General features: G+C 43.3%; 1 protein-coding gene across 3 annotated transcripts in view; it reads left to right on the forward strand.

Moving 5' to 3' along the window:
• bcar1 (BCAR1 scaffold protein, Cas family member) overlaps positions 1-16,696 on the forward strand; it is a 91,638-nt gene extending 74,942 nt beyond the window's left edge. For 2 of the 3 annotated variants that reach the window (XM_020612713.1, XM_020612714.1), the window contains exons 3-8: positions 6,345-6,494; positions 9,521-9,616; positions 11,427-11,813; positions 12,328-13,209; positions 14,301-14,390; positions 14,784-16,696. In XM_020612713.1, coding sequence (XP_020468369.1) covers positions 6,345-6,494; positions 9,521-9,616; positions 11,427-11,813; positions 12,328-13,209; positions 14,301-14,390; positions 14,784-15,329 — 2,151 coding nt within the window. In that variant the 3' untranslated portion in view covers positions 15,330-16,696. The remainder of the gene's footprint in view (positions 1-6,344; positions 6,495-9,520; positions 9,617-11,426; positions 11,814-12,327; positions 13,210-14,300; positions 14,391-14,783) is intronic. The other variant, XM_020612715.1, reaches the window with a different exon arrangement.
• The last annotated feature ends 3,512 nt before the right edge of the window (positions 16,697-20,208 follow it).

The following is a 20,208-nucleotide window of genomic DNA, read 5'->3' on the forward strand; positions in this document are numbered from 1 at the left end:
AAGGTGAGGCAGCAAAATTGCCTCTGTTGACCTATAGGAACAGAACCAAAGAAGAACCAAATGAGGACATTATGCAGTGCCTTTCAAAACTGGAACAAGATTTGAGTCATGAGTTTACCAGGTTGGTGATAAGAGGGAAGAGAGGCCGTAAAGTACCTGTGCTGCTTACCAGCGAGATGACAAAATCACTTGATTTCCTCATTGAGCCAAGGGGTGAGGACAATGGCATTTTGGGTAGTAATGAGTACGCCTTTGCAAGACAGCATTCGGATTCTCATCTCCGAGGTTCAGACTGTTTGAGGAACTATGCAGCTGCATGTGGGGCAAGGAAGCCTGAAACACTCATGTCAACCCACCTGAGGAAACGTGTGGCTACACTTAGTCAGATAATGAACCTGAAAGAAAAGAGTTGGATCAACTTGCCATATGTATGGGACATGATATTCGTGTTCATCGTGAATACTATCGCCTAACCGAGAACACACTTCAGCTTGCAAAGATGAGCAAGCTGCTCATGGCAATCGAACGTGGAACTGAGGTCTACAAAGGCAAATCTCTTGATGAGATTGATTTGGGCATACAAAGTGAGTAGAAAATAGATTTCATAATATGATGAGCATTTGGTCTAAGTGTTACCAATCACACATTTGCCTCCAGGGTCTTTACAAACTGTACGGAATAGGACACCTTCTGTCCTTAAACCCACAAACCAGGTAATTGTAAATGGCCTTCTACTTGTAGAGCTCTTTTCTATGCGTTGCAGCACACTCAGAGCGCTTTCACACTATTTGGCCATTCACCCATTTGCATTTCACACACCGGTGTCATCACCAGGAGCAACTGGGGGTTCAGTGTCTTCTTCAAGGACACTTCGACATGTGGACTGGACAAGCCGGGAGACGACCCGCTCTACCTCCTGAGCCACAGCCGTCCCAAATCCCCTGAATCCCTCCAAAAAGCCCTTTAATAGGGAAAATACTGGAAGAAACTTCAGGAGGCGAAACTGAGGAGGGAACCATCTTATATTAGTAGATAGTGGACTTACAGTATGGACAGTCAGGGTGACAAAATTATAGATTGTAAAGAACTTGATCCAGGAGGAAGTTGTAATTTCTAGGTGCTACCAAATGGATCTGAACCACACAACCTCCTCATCACCATGAAGACCTGGAAGGGGGGCAGACTACACTAACACACAAGAGTCAAAACCCATGCACAAAAGGAAACCACTTTACAACTATAGAAAGAGAAACATAAATATGTGTCTGTGTGTGAGGCTCCATTCTGTACAACATGCTAAGAGATTAACTGGAGGCTAATGAAGTCAACACAGCTGCCTGGCACACTCCCAGACATCTATGCACACCGCTGTGCTTTTCACAGACACACACACATCAAGAACTGAAATTTGACCCTCTTTTGTTCCTGATACCCAATCATCAATTATCAGGATTCAGCTTACAGTGTGAATATCCAAAGTCTAACGTGGTAAGATTATATCAAAATATACCAAATAGACTACTTTCAAAACCTGGTTTCACAAGCTGAAGTGCTGTTTTGACAGTTCACGGAGGCATGTGCAGTGTAAAGAAAGTCACTTTTGGCTTTTCCCGTTTTTAGGGGTCACCACAGCAAATCTAACAACTCACGTGTTGCCATTTGGCACGTGTTTTACACCGGATGCCCTTCCTGACCCAACCCTGATCTGAACCCGGGCTGCAGCGGTGAGAGCGCTGCGCCTTAACCACTAGCCTACCAGGGGACAGGCATGTGCGTTGTAATAATTGTAAATACCTTTGTCAGTCCTATTCACTACTATCTACAGTGTATCTCTAGCAGAGTTGGAATGCCTTAATAAATTATCAGTGATTTGGACTCTGTAGGGTTTACACCACCTGCAATCAAACAGGATTTCATTTTTCTTTTACACTATTCTCTTCTCTGTCCATGCACAGACACTGAAAAGAGAATATCGTCTGATACAGGAAGGGTGGTGAATGTGTCACAACCCTGCTCAAAGGCCACAACAAAAAGGAGGGAGCCATACTACTGGAGAAAATACACTTAAATAATGTTGATTAAAATGAATAATACAAGGCAAGAATGACGTGTTGAAGTCAGTATCAGTAATGCAAGGGATGAACGAATGCATGAATATGTGAAGTACTTGTTGAAGATGCAAAGCAAAACCAAACAGAACACGGAGACATGTTTGTGGGTCTAAGGACAGAAAGTGTCTCGTCTCCATGTGCATGTGTGGAGACGGGCACGCTGAGCCAGGGGCAGGCGGGAGTGTTCTAGGCAGCGGCCAGGTGCTCCCCATCCCTCAGACAGGCTGCTACCTGCAAACAGGCACACATACGCACAGCACCAAACAAGGCACCGTCACAAATGCACCATTATTACATTGTCTTACAACATTCTTATTTTTCGCTTAAGACTGAGGTGACCATTTTGTGAAGCAGTACTGTTTGCCCACTATCAAAACAAATCTCACCATGAGTGAACATGACTAACACAGAGAGTTGGCAATGATACTGAGATGTTTCCAACAAAATGACAAAGTACACAGACACACAATACAGCAAAATGCCAACTTAGCAGTCCCTAGTGTGCATAGTGGTACCATCAACCAGATCCATAATATGATGACATCCTAATAAATAAATACTTTCCTTTTCATAGCTGTGGTCCTGTAGCTCTGGGATGAGATAGACACACCATGTGGTGTTGGAATCCAGGTCATCTGGGGGTAGGGTGTGTTGGTGCTCTCTTGGAGACCCACTAATCTGTTAAGACTCCCACACTGCCTTTTGGTGCCTGTGCGTGTGCGTGTGTGTGTGTGTGTGTGTGTGTGTTGCCACAAGCACCACATAGCTGGCATGGTATTCCTAGGCTGTGGCTCCAGCTCCCTCACATTCACTGTTTCTCATTGTTGCTGCTCTGTCTGTGTTTCTGCTTGTTTTACTTGCAGGTTTATGCCTGTTGCCAATGCTGGTGTTAGAGTAACACTGAATTTAACTGTGACCTCACCAGACCGATAGTGCCGTCAGTGATTGCTCTAATTGATACTAAACTATTGTTGGTCATCTGTAAACTTTCTTTTGTTGGTCTCTGAGGTTTGTTTCTCCGCTCATAACTGGATTTGGGCAGTTTGTCCCATTCTTCCTGGCAGATCTTCTCTAGCTCCGTCAGATTGGATGGGCGGTGTCCCTGAACCGCCATCTTCAGATCTCACCACAGAGGTTCTGGGGGTTTTAGCCTGGACTTTGGCTGGAACCCTCAGGGACAGTCAGACTTGTCCTGAATCCACTCCCCTGTTGTCTTCATTCTTCAAGGCCCTTATTGTATTTCTGTTCTGTTCATTTTCTATTCAATTGTTCTGTTAATGAGGCATGTGCTATATACATACATCCTTGAACATTACATATATGTTTATGTTTGGAATGGTGTGTTATACTGCATACCAAATTTTACTTTTCCCCTCATGTATACAGGTTGTTTATTGTCCACTTAAAAAAAGTCAAATACCATTCCAGTACATAGAACATACTAAGACAACAAGTACATGGCTACCAAATACTATGAGTGTACTAGTAGTACAGAATCCTTTCTGTTAAATGAGAAAAGGAGCAAAGCAGAGAGCTGTGTGAGAGCACAGTATGCAGTGGATCACAATCTAAAGCAGCCGTGCCCACCAGACAAACCACCTAACCCCCCTAACTGTAATTAGGCCTCTCTCTATTTTTACCATTTTCTCTCTGAACTTCACATCTGTACTGTAAAGATTTTTTTTCCTCTCCATCATTTAAGTGTTTTCTGCTGCAGCTGCTCATACAGAAAGTCTGTTTTTTACTGCGTGTGGTTGTTTGAAGTGGTAATTTGAAGCGTGATGTTCGAGATTTGTTTGAGAATGTGCTGTATTTGCTGCCAGTTACTACAGAGGAGATTTCATCGTGCCTCTTGTTTCTGACCAAAGCCCACACACCAGTTTACTGTTATCTGTCCTTTTCTCATTGGCATAATGTAGAGAAAGAGAAAGAAAAGGTGAGGAAGGAGGGAGGGACATAGCTCAGGGTGCAGGTCAGCTGTTGGACAGTGACCTCTGCTTAACATAATCATACACGTGGGACAAAAGAGTGAACATCCCAGCCTAGGCCACACATTGTGCATGTGTATTTGCATGTAGTGGAATGTTCCTTCACTGAATCCTCATAAATAAATGTGTGTGAAGGTGTTTTATTGTAGCTTCTATAAGGCCAGTGATTTCCTCTGAGAACACAAGCCACGTTTTCTTTAGTGGGCATGTAGGTCAGTAGATGGGAAGGCATACAGCTAGCCTCAGGCCACAGTGAGGAGAGCGCCGTGTGCTGGCTTCACTCACTCGTGTTGCATGCCACTCTGTGGACTGACCTTGTCAGAGCTCAGGAATCTGAGCTAATCCAAAACAGCAGCTTGATACTGGTGTTACTAATAATGTCACAAATGTATGTTGGTGCTAGTTGAGTGGTAACATTAACGAACTGTTTCCTAAATAAAACTCACAGCACTGAGCCGATAGTTGTCAGCACTTTGACAGTGGTAAAGTTAGAGCATGCTATCGGTCATACACAAACAAACAGCAGACAGACATGACGTTGTTAGGTAGTGTTGACTATCCCATGAGTGACACACACACATCACGCCATCTCCAGCCCTGTGTGTGATAGATAACTCATGCTATTGATCACCTGTCTGCGTGCACCCCAGAGAACAGACTCACACGTACACACCAAGTGGATCTGTGTGTGTACATCTGTGGGACACATCTGGCACTTAGCCAAGTGTCGTCAATACTGTCGAAAGCTTCCTGACAGTGTGGAAGGTGGCATTTGCATGAGTGTGTATGTGTGACGCAGATGGAGCCAGAGAGAAACCAATAGCGAACTGTGAAACACATGCTCGTTCTCAGTTTTTTAAGGATGTTACTCTTGATTCAACTGGCTGTGAAATGATTCCCCTAAAGAAGAGAAGCTGTTCTGATCTGCCCAGGTGTGTGTCATGTGGTGAGGGAGCTGAAGGCAGAGGAAGATTAGTACAGGCAGGTTGTCAGATGCATGGTTTTATCATTTGTCTCACACACAGCATACCTCCGACAGCTGGGGAGCTGAGAAAATATTATCAGAGAGCCTCCATTTATCAGAGCTGGTGCTGAGTGTGATTAAAAAATCATTTAACATACAAACACAGATCGACCAGTGCAGGATGTTCGGCTGGATAACGATGATGAGTACTGGATAATAATTACCTGCAGATACACATTATATTATAAATACATAATAAAATATTGTATTATTCGATTGTATTTTATCTAATACATCCACATCTACTGTATGTAGCTCATACGGTGAAAGGTTTATTTTTATTTTAAATACAGTACATACTATAACCATATGGACCATATTACCATTAAATATATTGTTAATGAACTAGGACTTTTTTTTATGAAAGTGACCTTGTTTTCTTTTGTTTATCCAGAATCTGATGAGACGATTCATATAGGTTTCATATCTCTGTGCCCAGAGATACATAACGATGCATTTCATTTCCCACAGAGGAGTAAAATATAATTGTCAGCATCATGTACGTGCACTACACTGTGTTAGAAATCTTGTCACTTGTCAGTCATGATGCAAAATGAGCATCCAAACATTTCAGTTTAGTGATCACTGTAAATTACTAAGTAAAATGCAGGCAATAAAAAATTATGCACCTCTGGCAATTAGCATGCTGGCTAACAGGATACAATATTCCAGTAGTAGCTGTCGGCCCCGGTTAGCATTTGTCTCCTAATAATTGGTCTAAACAAGGACGTCAAGATGCCATGCAAAGTGGTTTCCCAGGCTGGCTGGTTGGCTCTACACTCAAACTATACAATACCGCATTTAAACACAATAGGACAGCCTGGTTCCCATGACAACTGTGACAGGAACCCTGCTTTGTTGTTATTAGCTGTGTTTTTTTATAAGACTGAACAACCTTTAGTCTCATTGCGATGAAGCAATAATTTCTCAGAGGTGAAGAATCCTTTTAGTCTGTGAACCTCAGTGTGTGACAGAGACGTGCACTGTGATCTCCGCTGCTTGGCACAGTCACTTACACAGCCCTTACAAAAGCAGTTAATGTTTTGCTGTGATATTTCTGTTAATAAGCTTTTCTCTGTCGGTATGATTATCAGATATCTCTGGTATGGTTGATCTTTATCCTCTCATCTTCAGACTGATGTTTATGGTGTGAAAATAGATTTTTGCGTTTTTGTTTTGTCTTGACTTTGACCTGTCTCTCTGCTCTGTGTTTGTGTCCAGGTGGTAGTTCCTACTCGGGTCGGACAGGTGTATGTGTATGACACCGTGAAATCAGACATGGACGAGTATGACATCCCCCCCAGACATCAGCCTCCGACCCAGCAGGATATATATGACGTGCCGCCCACCCGCCAGCAGTATAACACACAGGTCAGATTGGTGTGTGTGTGTGGTGTATGCACCTGGCATTAGGTACATTTTGGGAACCAAAACCTGTTTACAACTGCACTGCAGGAGACTCCTGTTCCTCGTGGTCTCCACCATGTAAGTTATTGAATTTCAGGATGATGACTTCAGCTGTTTTCACACAAATTGCAGACAACGTCTGCAGAACCAGGTCTGGACATTGTCTGGAGTTTCCCTTTCACACCTGTAGCACACAGCAAGAGATTGTCCTTGTCAGGCACATTCTCACCTACTGCAGATACTCTGGCTTATGTGGGGTGAAGGGACCTGGGTAGTGTGAAGGAGGTGGGACATGACACGGTCATGGAATTGGTCATAAACAACCTTTCCTTACATTTGTCTGACGATTCTGGCGCCGGGTCTTAACGATAGACATTCCTGACTCTCGTCATGTCTCAAGTTAGACACTTTCATTGGCATCTTCAGTGTGAATGACCTTTCTTAATGCCACTAGATCTGGTTATCAGTCAGGGCCTTACTATTCCTGTTATGAATACTATGGATCAACAGTCTGATCACCTCTGCATTTTCTTTGAGGCTTTAGTTTCCCCACTCATTCAGACGAGATCTCAAATGCAGTGCTGCATTGGATGTCCTATCCAATTCATCAGTGATAAAAGTTGGAGGAGGAGATGAACGTCTGGCCCATTTTAATTCCCAAACACTCAGGATTACTGATGCAATAGCACCTGTTCAGTCTAAGGTTAGTTCTGACAATCAGAAAGCCCCGTGGAGAGCTGCTGCAACACAGGAGAGAATGTAGAAAAGAGGAATGAAGATGGAAAAAACTTTAACTTAAGATCCACTATGACATCTATAAAGGGAAACTGTGAACGATGCAGAGCTAGGCAGCCTAATCTCTCTAATGTCACAAATGGAAATCTTAATAACACTGGTGCTTTATTTTCCACTGTTGCTAGGTTAACAAATCCCCGAATGCAGCCAGTCCTTGAGTTCTTGACGGATAAAAAATGTAACGAGTTTGCACAATTATTTTCATCAAAAAATTGAAAATATCAGCCAAAGTATTAGGTCCACACAGCCAAGCTGAGACAATATGACCTCATCACCACTGTGTGTGTGAATTCACTGCAGTTAACAACTAAACTCTAGAAGAAATGGTGCAGCATCTTAAAACATCTACCTGCTCATTAGATATTCCACCTACAAGCTGTGTGTGTGATGTATAAGATGCTTGGACTGTCAGCAAAAGAGAAGCTGAATTGTTGCAGTAGAGAAGGTTACTGGTGTGCCTGTCTTTACATTTGATGTTATACATATTCACGCAGGTCATTTTGTTCTTTTCCACACAGTATTACCAGAGTGTTCAGAAGGTTTTGTGCTCAGTAAGCAGGCACCTGCATTGTGCACGCACACACACTCACACACAGGCAAACTGTACATACTGTAGAAGAGAAGCTCGATGCTGACACGCCAAAAGAGAAAGGTCACTTGTACACAACTGCAGCAAAATGAAAGCTGGACTCACAGGAGGAAGAATGAGGCAGTGAAAATGAGCTGCAGGAGGAAAAAGGGGGCTAGGAGGAGGAGGAAGAGCACATAAAGCAGCGGAGTATGGGGAAAACAAGATGACAGTGAACGGTGAGAAAGATGAAGGATGGAAGGCTGAGGAAGAGCAGGAGGAAGATGTGTGGCTGTAATAAGCGATGTAGCTGCTGGGCTGCAATCTGAAAGGTGAAAAATGAACCCACCACCACACAAGGCATTTCATCAAAATGTCTGCTGTGTGCGAGATGGCTTCATACTAACCAAAAACAGATTTTAAGGTTTCTAACATTAGGGAAAGTGAATTTTTGCTTCCAACTGGCAATGTTGCTGCTCTAATTTGATTTGTGCATATCTCAGAGAAAGGACACAAATGATTTACTTCAGCTGCAGCAGCCACCAGGCGAGTGAGCCAGCTGGGGACCAGCACTGGTAGTGAATGAGACATAATGAATGTAATGTTACAGGCAGCACAGTTCCACATGCTTTCCTGCTGGCTTTGGTCTCCCTCTGACAGTCTGACTCTCATTGTCCCGGTATAACAAGCACAGATGTGTAAATGCCCCCTTTGGAATGAAGTGGCGTCCCAGCTGCTTCTATATGCAGCCATGTATCTGTGTGTGTGTTGGAAGCTGGGAGTCACTCTAGGATTTGTGAGACACACAGAGAAACGAGTGAACAGAGGAGCTGATTGAAGCACAGGATGGTTTGAGGGAGGGGGGTTAGTATACAGACACTTCCTCGATAAGCCCACGGTCTCATAGAGAGATGGTCCAAACGCTGGACAGCTGTTTGTCCCCCTTTCACCCCCTGCTTCCTTTTCAGCTTTCTGCAGCTTCTCCACCTATCCCTTTCCTGTGTCTTGTCCTTTCTTCTGTGCTTTCTTTTCATCCCATTTTTTTATTATCCCCTCTTCTTTCACTTTTCTTTCTCATTCCTTGTTCTCTTCTATCCTCTTCCCACCCCCTCCTCTTTTCCTGCCTTTCTCTGCCTCCTTCTGTCCTCTGCTCCTCCTGTTTCCCGGTTGTTTCTCTTCTCTTCTTCCTCTTTCTCCTTTCATCCTCTTCTGTTCTCTTCGTTTCCTCTGGTTCTTTTGTCTTGCTTCCTATTCTCTGTGCATTTTCATCCACCCCTTTTCTTTTCTTCTTTTCCCGCCCTAGACAAAGGCAGTAGATGTAATGCATTCAGCCATTTAAAACTTGTTTTATGACTTGAGTCTGTGTATGTGCTTGGTATTACTCACACTGTGGGGGCTGAAACCTTTTTCTACACTCTAATTGTGGGGATTCCTCCTCCATGTAATTTTAGGGTGACAACTTGGTTTATGGTTAGGGTAAGGTAGTGTAGGAGTAAAGGTTAGAGTAAGACTGCAGGAAATGCATTTAAAGCAATGTAAACTCCCCACGAGGAACGAAAACAATGTGTGTGTGCCCAGTGTGATGTGTAGCAACATGCTGTTTGTGTGTCTTTTCCACTGTGTCCAGGTGTATGACACTCCTCCCATGGTGGTGAAGGGGCCCTCTAGTGTTCAGGACATATACGACACCCCAACAAGCACAGAGAAGAACACACAGCATATGGTAAAGGCCACTTAGTGTGTATTTACTGTATGTGTTATTTTGTGTAACACGAACCTTCTTACTGTGAGGCACCAGCACTAACCACTGTGCCACCATGCCACCCCCATTCTTACCACTTTTACTTAATTTGGTTTGGTTTATGATGCAGATAATGTAGAGTATATCCTAGACACCCAGATAATCACATTATGGCTTAAATGTGGATAAACAGCTTAACAATGCTAACCAACCTGTGTTTGTAATTCATCCAACACAGTATGGAACAGGGCCTTTGCCGTGATATTCCACAGCAAGGACCACACAGCCTGCATCAGGGCTTTAGTTTTGTCAGCTATCCATTAAAAACATAACATATGAATGGTCACTCTCTATGACAACACAGAAATTTCAAAATAAAAGCACATAACAAAATGTTCCATAAACACCAAAACACAATTCAATTCAATTTATTTGTATAACACCAATTCACAACAACAGTCATCTCAGGACACTTTACAAAGTAAATTCTAGACCTTACTACTATTATTATAGAGGAAAAACCCAGCAAACCCCCCTGAGCATCACTTGGCGACAGTGGGGAGGAAACACTCACTTTAACATAAAAAACAGCTGACAGACCCCGGCTCTTGGTGGGCAGCTTTCTGCCTCGGCTGGTTGGGGTGAGTGGATAGAGGAGAGAGAAAAGAAGAAAAGCAACAAGACACAACAGGTTGTTATGAAATATCAAATAATATAACTAAGCTAAGTATCTTTCTGTCCTCCATCACTGTCCTACTAGGATTATAATACCATGCAATACTATACAGTATGCACAATATATATCAACACATACACACATATACTGTACTTACATGTGCACACACATATAGTATAGTAAAGTACATACAATATGCAACACTATACACTACAGTATATAATATTAAGTATTATATATCTATGTGTATACTATACATGCACACACAAACCATTTACATACATAACACTATATAGTAATCCAGTCAATAATACACAACTAAATGTGCCAAAGAAGGGGAGAGCAGTCATACGAGTTAAATGATGGTTACTCATTATTTAACACACCAGTCACAAGATATTGTCATAACAATAAGGGTATAATTGAACAGCTAAATGGATACTAACAGCCTAATAGTCTACAACCATCCTAGCAGCTCTTTGAAGAGCAGATATTTTAGAATATGTAATATTTAATGCCTGATAATGGAGCTTGAGAAGAAGTCAGTCAGTCTCTGAAACTGGGGCATGAAGATCTGCATCAGACTTTGTGAAAGTCCATCCAAAGGTTGTTGAGATATGCTGAGTTGTATGTGACTGAAGTGTTGGACTGACCATCACTGCCATCCAAAGTTTAAAATATCACAGTCTAAATTAATTTCCCCTGAATGTATTTTGTCATGAATATTGGAAAGAAAATGAAATGACTACCCGTATGTCAGATAAACCAAGCTGGCAAAACTAAAAGGAGCTTACAAAAAGGTGCTCTGCATGAGGTACACATCACTGTATGAACAGAGACTGTGTAATTACACAGTTAGTTTAATAGTGTGACTGATCAGGTAGAAATAAGAGCAAAGAGACAGCTATCAATGAACAATACCCTGAAACTCTTCCTGACATCATAAGATGTGGGTTGATCTGTCAGAGACATCTTAGCAGCTAAAACCATTCAAGGCAGAAGTGCCAGAAAGTGAGGCTGTAACTGTGCAGTAACAGTGGAGGCTCCTCCTCCAACTAAACAATGAAAATAAAACACTTTATGTGATATAAATGACATATTTCTTCCTCTCTTTAGGTCTATGACTTCCCCCCATCTGTCAGTAAAGATGTCCCTGATGCTCAGCCAATCAGAGAGGAGACCTATGACGTCCCGCCCCACTTTGCCAAACTCAGACCTCAGGTCCCGATCTCCCCTGGCCAGTACCTGGCCAACCTTAACGACGATGACGATGAGCCACCCATTCCAGAGGATGTGTACGACGTCCCACCCCCCATCCTGGCTGACAAGCATTATCATGGAGACAGGGGTGGAGTCAGCCAGGCCCCCCAGGAGGTCTACGACATCCCAGCCAGCCTGCGGACCGGAGGTCACCCCACCCAGGATGTCTATGACTTCCCCCGGGAACGAGAGGAGAGAGGAGGAGAGAGGGGAGAGCACTATGTCTACGATGTCCCACCACAGGTACAGTAGGACAGTTAAAGGAGCATTCCTACATTTTATTAAAGATGTTTGTGTTAGTCTTTTTTTTGTTGTGCATTTTTAATTTGGCATTATGTGGCTCTGTTCTGTGACAATGCAACATGCTCCTTCTCCTCAGTATATCCTGTAGATTTAATCCTACATCTTGTCCAGCTTTAAGCGGAACAGCCAATAAATTTAAATGCTGTAGTTAATATTAGTATTAACTACAAGTTAGCTGTTGTTTAATAAGACTTTGCATTAAAACAGTAATACTAATTTATCCATTCTACCATCTTCCACCTTATCATTCAGTTTCTATTTGTTTATGTTTTATTTAGGTTTTATCTAGTTTCCACTGTGGAAACATAAAACCCCCCCTAGTTTTATTGATCACATAGACGCTGCTAGCCTAGCACAAAGACACACATCAGAACATGAGGAAACTGCTAGTGAAGCTTCTGTGTATGCTGCATTAATGCAGAATGTTATTCCAGTGGTGATTTGTGTTTCCCAGGTCGGGCGTGATGCCCAGTCCACCAGTGAAGATCTGACCATGTCCTTCAAGCGGCTGTCTGCCTCAAGCACAGGAAGCACACGGAGCAACCATTCTGCTTCATCCTTAGACATGGTCCCTGTCCGAGACACCTCCTCTTCTTCCACACATCCTACCCCTGGCTCCATTTCAGGGAAACCCCTCATCTTGGACCTGGAGCAGGCCATGGAGCGTCTGTCTCGCCTCCAGCAAGCTGTCGAGTCTAGCGTTTCCCTCATGATGTCATTCATCACAGGTAACTGGAGAAGCCCTGCTCACCTGGAAGGTAACCTTCCGGCCATTCATCAGGCTGCCGACCGGGTCCGCACCACTGTCCGAGACTTTCTGGAATTTGCCCGTGGGGCTGTCGCGAATGCTGCCCAGGCCACGGACCGCTCACTGCAGACCAAACTTGGCCGTCAGGTGGGGAAGATGGAGGAGGTCTTCCAAAGTTTGATTCGACACAGTCAGAGCTTAGACGCCATTTCCTGGTCGCACACAGCACTCTCTGCACCGTCACCAGGAGGGGATGATTTAGATCGACTAATCATGACAGCGCGAGGCATTCCGGATGATGCCAAACAGCTCGCCTCCTTTCTCCATGGTAACGCCTCACTTCTTTTCAAACGCACCACCCGGCAGCAGCAACAGCTGCCACTTCCTCCAGTCCCAGGGGAGATTAGCGGACACATGACAGGATCAGGAAGTGGGAGCTACCAGGGAGGGGAGAAGGTGAACATTCAGTCACGGCCCCTCCCCTCTCCACCAAAGTTTACAGCTGCAGAGGAAGAGGAAGGTGTGGACAGGCCATATGAGACCACAGAGGAAGGCTGGATGGAGGACTATGACTATGTCCACTTACAGGTATCCACAGTTACATACAATTACATATGTAGAGACATAAGAGGCCATTTTATTAGCTGGAAAGTAAAGAAGAAACTTCTTTACAATTATAATTCTAAGATCTTTGTCACTTAACCGGTTATTAATCATATAATTTTCAACATGAATGTTTAAAGCATTTATTTCAACATAAAACAAGTACAGCTGTGTTAACACTGGAGTCACAATTATATTATGGACACATTATTACTGAACAATATACAGAATATGGACATTATTGGTCTTCATTCTGCCATAATTGAGTTTGTTGATTTAACATAAATAGTAGTTGTGGTCGCAATCTAGTAATTTGATTACTGTTCATTTTAGTTAAACAAAAACATTTCAGCCTAGTTTTCATAGATGGAGTTTGTCTTTTTTGTTTTCTTTTGTTTGTTTGTTCTACAGCGAAGCTCCACATGAAATAGTCAAACACGAGTCGCTGTTCCATTTGTTTGTTCATGTGTAGCCTGTACTATGCATGAAAGCACTTATATTTTTTCACTTTTGAATGGTACCAAGTTATATCTTATTGAGTCTCAGCACTGTGCATCCTGTCCTGCTGGTGCTGCCGTGTATGTTTGCCAGAGCAGATGAAGCAGCTGGCTCTGAATGTGTTCAGTCTGAATGCAAGTTCGCAGCTCAGTATATGGAAAGAACATCATGGCAGCACAAATTATGTCATTAAACTATAAGAAGTCAGGTCGAGATTAATGACTTCAACTTGGTGTATGATAAGTCATGGCCCTTAGTCATAGTCAACAACTCTGTGGGGACCACACTCACTCTGTCTCACACACATGCACTCCTGTCAGAATGACTACATAACCCTGTGAAGAGTCAACAATGTTTTTTTCACCAAGCAAGTTAATGTGTGTCAGCAAGGCATCACAAGAAATGTATGCAATCTGTGAGGAAGAGTTGTTGCACTTCCAGTTTGCTACCACACGGGGGAGACAGAGGCTGTAAATTACTTGAAATGCTCCAACTGGTTCACAAGTAAAGAGATGTGTTTTCAATCAGCCGCCTGAGTGTGTGCAACAGGTGTAACTGTTTGTGTGTTGATCTAATAGGGAAAAGAAGAATTTGAGAAGAACCAGAGACAGCTACTAGAGAAAGGCAATATCATCCGACACAACAAGACACAACTGGAACAGCAGCAGGTACCTGTGTGTGAGAGAACAGGCTACCCTTCCAGGCTACATGTTGTTTACAATTCTAAACAATTTTAAGTATTTAAACTGGTTTTAACAGACTTGACATACTCTTTTGCTAGGCTAAAGGTTCTTGTTTGCATTTGAGCCTGTCACTGTGTTATTACTGTGATTATGTTTTTGTTTAGCATAATCAAATACAGTTAAAGATCCCAGAGCCCAGTGTTTCAACCTAAAATTGTATACAACTAAGAAAAGACATTTGAGAAACTGAAACCAGAGAATGTTTGGCAATTTTTTTAAATTTTCAACAGTGAAACAATTGACTACTTTGCTAATCATTGCAGCTCTACGTGTTATCAGTAAGTATTAATTGTCTCCTTACTCTTCTTCTCCTTCCAGATTAAACAGTTTGAGCGGCTAGAGCAGGAAGTCAGCCAACCAATCAACAACGACATGACAGGCTGGGTCCCATCCCCCCACCACCCTCTAGCCAACCAGCTGGCCCAGAACGGCTCTGGAGGCTCCTCCTCCTCCAAACTGTGTCACGGCGACCGGCAGCTCCTCCTCTTCTACCAGGAACAGTGCGAGCAAAACATCACAACAGTGACCAACGCCATTGACGCCTTCTTCACCGCCGTCAACTCCAATCAGCCGCCCAAAATCTTTGTGGCGCACAGCAAGTTTGTCATCCTCAGTGCACACAAGCTGGTGTTCATTGGCGACACACTGTCACGCCAGGTCAAGTCTCCTGAAGTGCGGGTGCGAGTGTCCCAGAGCAGCAACACCCTCTGTGAAAAACTCAAAGACATTGTGATTAGTACAAAGACAGCGGCACTTCAGTATCCTTCCCCTGGAGCAGCCAGGGAAATGACTGAGAGGGTGAGGGAGCTGGCAGGGTGTACGCAGCAGTTCAGGATGGTGTTGGGACAGCTACTGGTGATGTAGGTTTGTTGGGGGGTGGGGGGGACAAAAACAGTGATATGAGATGTCCCAGGAACAATGTGGAGTAAATCCTCCTTCCTGTATGAGCTTGCAGCACAGGTTAAGAGGACCTGTCACCCCCTGGAGCCCAGAGTGCTGCAGGAAACCCTGTACACCCTTCCAGTGTGAGGCTGGAGACCTTGTGTGCCTAAGCAGGTTGAGGCTTTCCATCCCTTAAGCTCCTGACATGTAGCATTTGTGGCCCTGGATCCTGGGAGTCTGGGATGAGGAGGCTGATCTCACATTGGGTCTTTGCTCCCTCCTGACCTTGCCTTTCACTGGGACTATCCCTCTGTCTCATCCCTTCTTTCACTGGGCGCTTTTTAATCTCGACAAACTAATAGGAACATTCTTCAGTGGGCTGGGCCAATGGTTGTAAAATAATCATTGTAAATATTTAAGTTACCTATTTAGTCAGAAAACCAGAAAAAAGACCAATGAAATACCAATATATAAATATAATTATATGGCTCTTTTTTGAAGACAGAAAATCTGAAAACACAAGTGTAGCTTTTAGACAATATCAATAATTGTTATTACTATTGCTATACTGTATAATTATGGCTCTGATTCTTGATCCTTGTATCATTACTGTTATGGATGTGTCAATTCCAGATGATATGTATGACTGTGTGTTGTAGTGCCTCTATGCTCCACTCCACCCTGACAAAGGCACACTTTCCAAAAAACACTGGAGCACTGCACACCCAGCTTTTAACTTCATCTGGTGAGAAGCTAATTGCAATTGTTGTGATTGAGCAGTGACTTAGCGCTTGTGATTCAATAAGTTGTTGACATTGTTTTCAGTGCACACAACACTGCTGCTGAAAGATGTCCTTATAACTGTACCACTTCAGTACTGTAGTTATTAAAAATGATCTCAGTGCCATCTCAGTTTCTTTTTTGGAAACCTATAGCTACATTGCTTTGTAAGAGGCATGTATTAGAGACAAGGGGCTCATTTTCCTGCAACAGGGTGTATAATCTCCAGGCATGAGTGAATATGAGCTTGCTCAACAGTGTTTTGCAGTTTTGGTGATCACAGGTGCAGAGCACCTTCATGCACAGCCAGGCGTTACTGGGTGCATTGTGTACGAGAGGGAGGAATAAATGGTGCCAGGTGGAGTCGAGTCTGGCTTTAGTTCTGTCCAGTCAAACCAGCTCCTCTCATCCCCTTTAAAGAGCAGAACGGACACCTGATTGACTGATGTCAGGACATGGAAACATATGTTTCTTTCCCTGTATCAGTTCTGATAGATAAATAACCTTTTTACTGCCTTTAACAGAAGGAACGTCCGACAGACCCCAGTTCTTGGTGGGCAGCCTTCTGCCCTGACTGGTTGGGGTGAGTGGATAGAGGAAAGAGAAAAGAAAAGAAAAACAACAAGACACAACAAACACAACAACTAACAGTCAAACACAGGGCAGGTTGATGTGGCCGGTGACTGCTCATCAGAGATGGAGAGCTCCAGAGCCAGGGCAACCTGCAGTTAATCCAAAATGCTGCAGCCAGAGTACTAACAGGAACTAGATCATATCGCTGACCTTACCGTCAGGGGCCGACCTGCTCTACGTCCTGAGCCACAGCCGACCAGGCCCACAGGGGAACCTGGGTGTCTCAGGTGAACAGCCTTAAACTGACTCCCAGTGTATGTGGTGCTGTTTGTGTGCAGCCCATATCTGATATCCATTACCCTGGCTGCTCTGCTGACCGACAAACCAGCAGCTCATCCTGAAAACAAAGATGCTGAGCAGGAGTCGGAGCCAGAGAGGACAGAGCTGATCACAGAGCTCAGTGGTCTGACATCAGACAGTCAACTAATGCAATGTCAAGATAGTTTGATATGTTCATAGAAGACTTTGTTGATCCGAGGGCAAATCACAAGCTGTTCAGGAGTACATAAAGTACCAGCTACAACATGAAGGTGACAAACGTGTCAGTGCATCATTAATTATAATCCAGTATGTGTGTGTATACGTTCTATATGCTGCATAGATACATTATTAATATGCATTCATGTGAAAGGTTTCAATCTGTGTAATGAAAATTTTTACTTTTGGTTCTTTTACCGTGTTGATGTCAAACATTATAGTACTTTGAATGAGAGTCTTTTACTTGTAACAAAGTGTTTCCAGGCTTGTATTACTACTTTTACATGAGTAAAAGAGCGGAGTACTTAAACCAACTGATACAAACAGCTCGTCTCTTGTTTTAAGGTGGATTCATTGTTCTATTACAAAAGTACAGCTCAGGACAGAAGGACACAGACTAGTGTGGGATCATACACAGAGATGAATCATCAGGGTCATAATGTTCCAGACTGTACAAAGTACAGTTCAAATCAGGACCACGTGCACTGTAAGTAAAGTTGAGTGAAACTCTGAGAAGCTCCTCAGGATGGATCTGGCCTGTGGCCCCACACTGCCCCATGTTTATTTTCAGACACCAACACAACATGAGCTTCTGACTTGGCGAGTTGAATTAAATTTTTGTTTTTTTGGTTTAAAGCAACCAAATTAGCATATTAGCAGAATTCCCAGTATGTTTGAGAGTTCAAACTCCTTAGAATGTCTTCTTCTTCTTCCTTTGATTGTATCTAATTCATGTGAAATACAGTTCTCAATGACAGGCAGCATTAATTTCTGAGGATGTGTAACCGACCTCCTACGGAAAGCGGGACATCAAGGGAAACCACGATGTGACCATGTCGTAAAGAGGAAGTCTATCACTTCACAAGTAAAAGTCCTGCATCCAGAGCCTCACAGGTCAAAGTACAGAGGCATTATAACAAGGAGCCACTAAACCCTGAGCAGAGCTGGATGCTACTCAGTGGATCCTGGCAGCAACAACAGCAGAGTGAAGACAACAATAATCATCACACAGAATCAAAACCATTTGACTGAACTGGTCAGATGTTGATGGTCAAAGTGATGAAATCAGACAAATGAGTGTTTGGTGTCTGAGTCGGAGACAGATCTGCTTCACAATACAGAGAGTGGGATGGGGAACAGGGTGACCTTTGACCTCAGCAGCTGATCTTCACAGGAGACTGAAACACCTACACACCACACAGAGACACTGAGGAACCAGGATAGATCCTGAACCCAGGATAAAGAGGTTCAGTGAATGTGGTGTTGAAGGTGTGGAGGTGGATCAGTGTGTCAGAGGAGACTGTGTAGAAGGACAGAGTGCCGGCAGGACAGTCCACATACAGTGCCTTGCGAAAGTATTCGGCCCCCTTGAACTTTGCGACCTTTTGCCACATTTCAGGCTTCAAACATAAAGATATAAAACTGTAATTTTTTGTGAAGAATCAACAACAAGTGGGACACAATCATGAAGTGGAACGAAATTTATTGGATATTTCAAACTTTTTTAACAAATAAAAAACTGAAAAATTGGGCGTGCAAAATTATTCAGCCCCTTTACTTTCAGTGCAGCAAACTCTCTCCAGAAGTTCAGTGAGGATCTCTGAATGATCCAATGTTGACCTAAATGACTAATAATGATAAATAGAATCCACCTGTGTGGAATCAAGTCTCCGTATAAATGCACCTGCACTGTAATAGTCTCAGAGGTCCGTTTAAAGCGCAGAGAGCATCATGAAGAACAAGGAACACACCAGGCAGGTCAGAGATACTGTTGTGGAGAAGTTTAACGCCGGATTTGGATACAAAAAGATTTCCCAAGCGTTAAACATCCCAAGGAGCACTGTGCAAGCGATAATATTGAAATGGAAGGAGTATCAGACCACTGCAAATCTACCAAGACCTGACCGTCCCTCTAAACTTTCAGCTCATACAAGGAGAAGACTGATCAGAGATGCAGCCAAGAGGCCCATGATCACTCTGAATGAACTGCAGAGATCTACAGCTGAGGTGGGAGACTCTGTCCATAGGACAACAATCAGTCGTATACTGCACAAATCTGGCCCTTATGGAAGAGTGGCAAGAAGAAAGCCATTTCTTAAAGATAGCCATAAAAAGTGTCGTTTAAAGTTTGCCACAAGCCACCTGGGAGACACACCAAACATGTGGAAGAAGGTGCTCTGGTCAGATGAAACCAAAATCGAACTTTTTGGCAACAATGCAAAACATTATGTTTGGCGTAAAAGCAACACAGCTCATCACCCTGAACACACCATCCCCACTGTCAAACATGGTGGTGGCAGCATCATGGTTTGGGCCTGCTTTTCTTCAGCAGGGACAGGGAAGATGGTTAAAATTGATGGGAAGATGGATGGAGCCAAATACAGGACCATTCTGGAAGGAAACCTGATGGAGTCTGCAAAAGACCTGAGACTGGGACGGAGATTTGTCTTCCAACAAGACAATGATCCAAAACATAAAGCAAAATCTACAATGGAATGGTTCACAAATAAACATATCCAGGTGTTAGAATGGCCAAGTCAAAGTCCAGACCTGAATCCAATCGAGAATCTGTGGAAAGAACTGAAAACTGCTGTTCACAAACGCTCTCCATCCAACCTCACTGAGCTCAAGCTGTTTTGCAAGGAGGAATGGGCAAAAATTTCAGTCTCTCGATGTGCAAAACTGATAGACATACCCCAAGCGACTTACAGCTGTAATCGCAGCAAAAGGTGGCGCTACAAAGTATTAACTTAAGGGGGCTGAATAATTTTGCACGCCCAATTTTTCAGTTTTTTATTTGTTAAAAAAGTTTGAAATATCCAATAAATTTCGTTCCACTTCATGATTGTGTCCCACTTGTTGTTGATTCTTCACAAAAAAATTACAGTTTTATATCTTTATGTTTGAAGCCTGAAATGTGGCAAAAGGTCGCAAAGTTCAAGGGGGCCGAATACTTTAGCAAGGCACTGTA

This window comes from Monopterus albus, unplaced genomic scaffold (assembly GCF_001952655.1).
Source record: "Monopterus albus unplaced genomic scaffold, M_albus_1.0 scaffold127.1, whole genome shotgun sequence".
Lineage (NCBI taxonomy): Eukaryota > Metazoa > Chordata > Actinopteri > Synbranchiformes > Synbranchidae > Monopterus > Monopterus albus.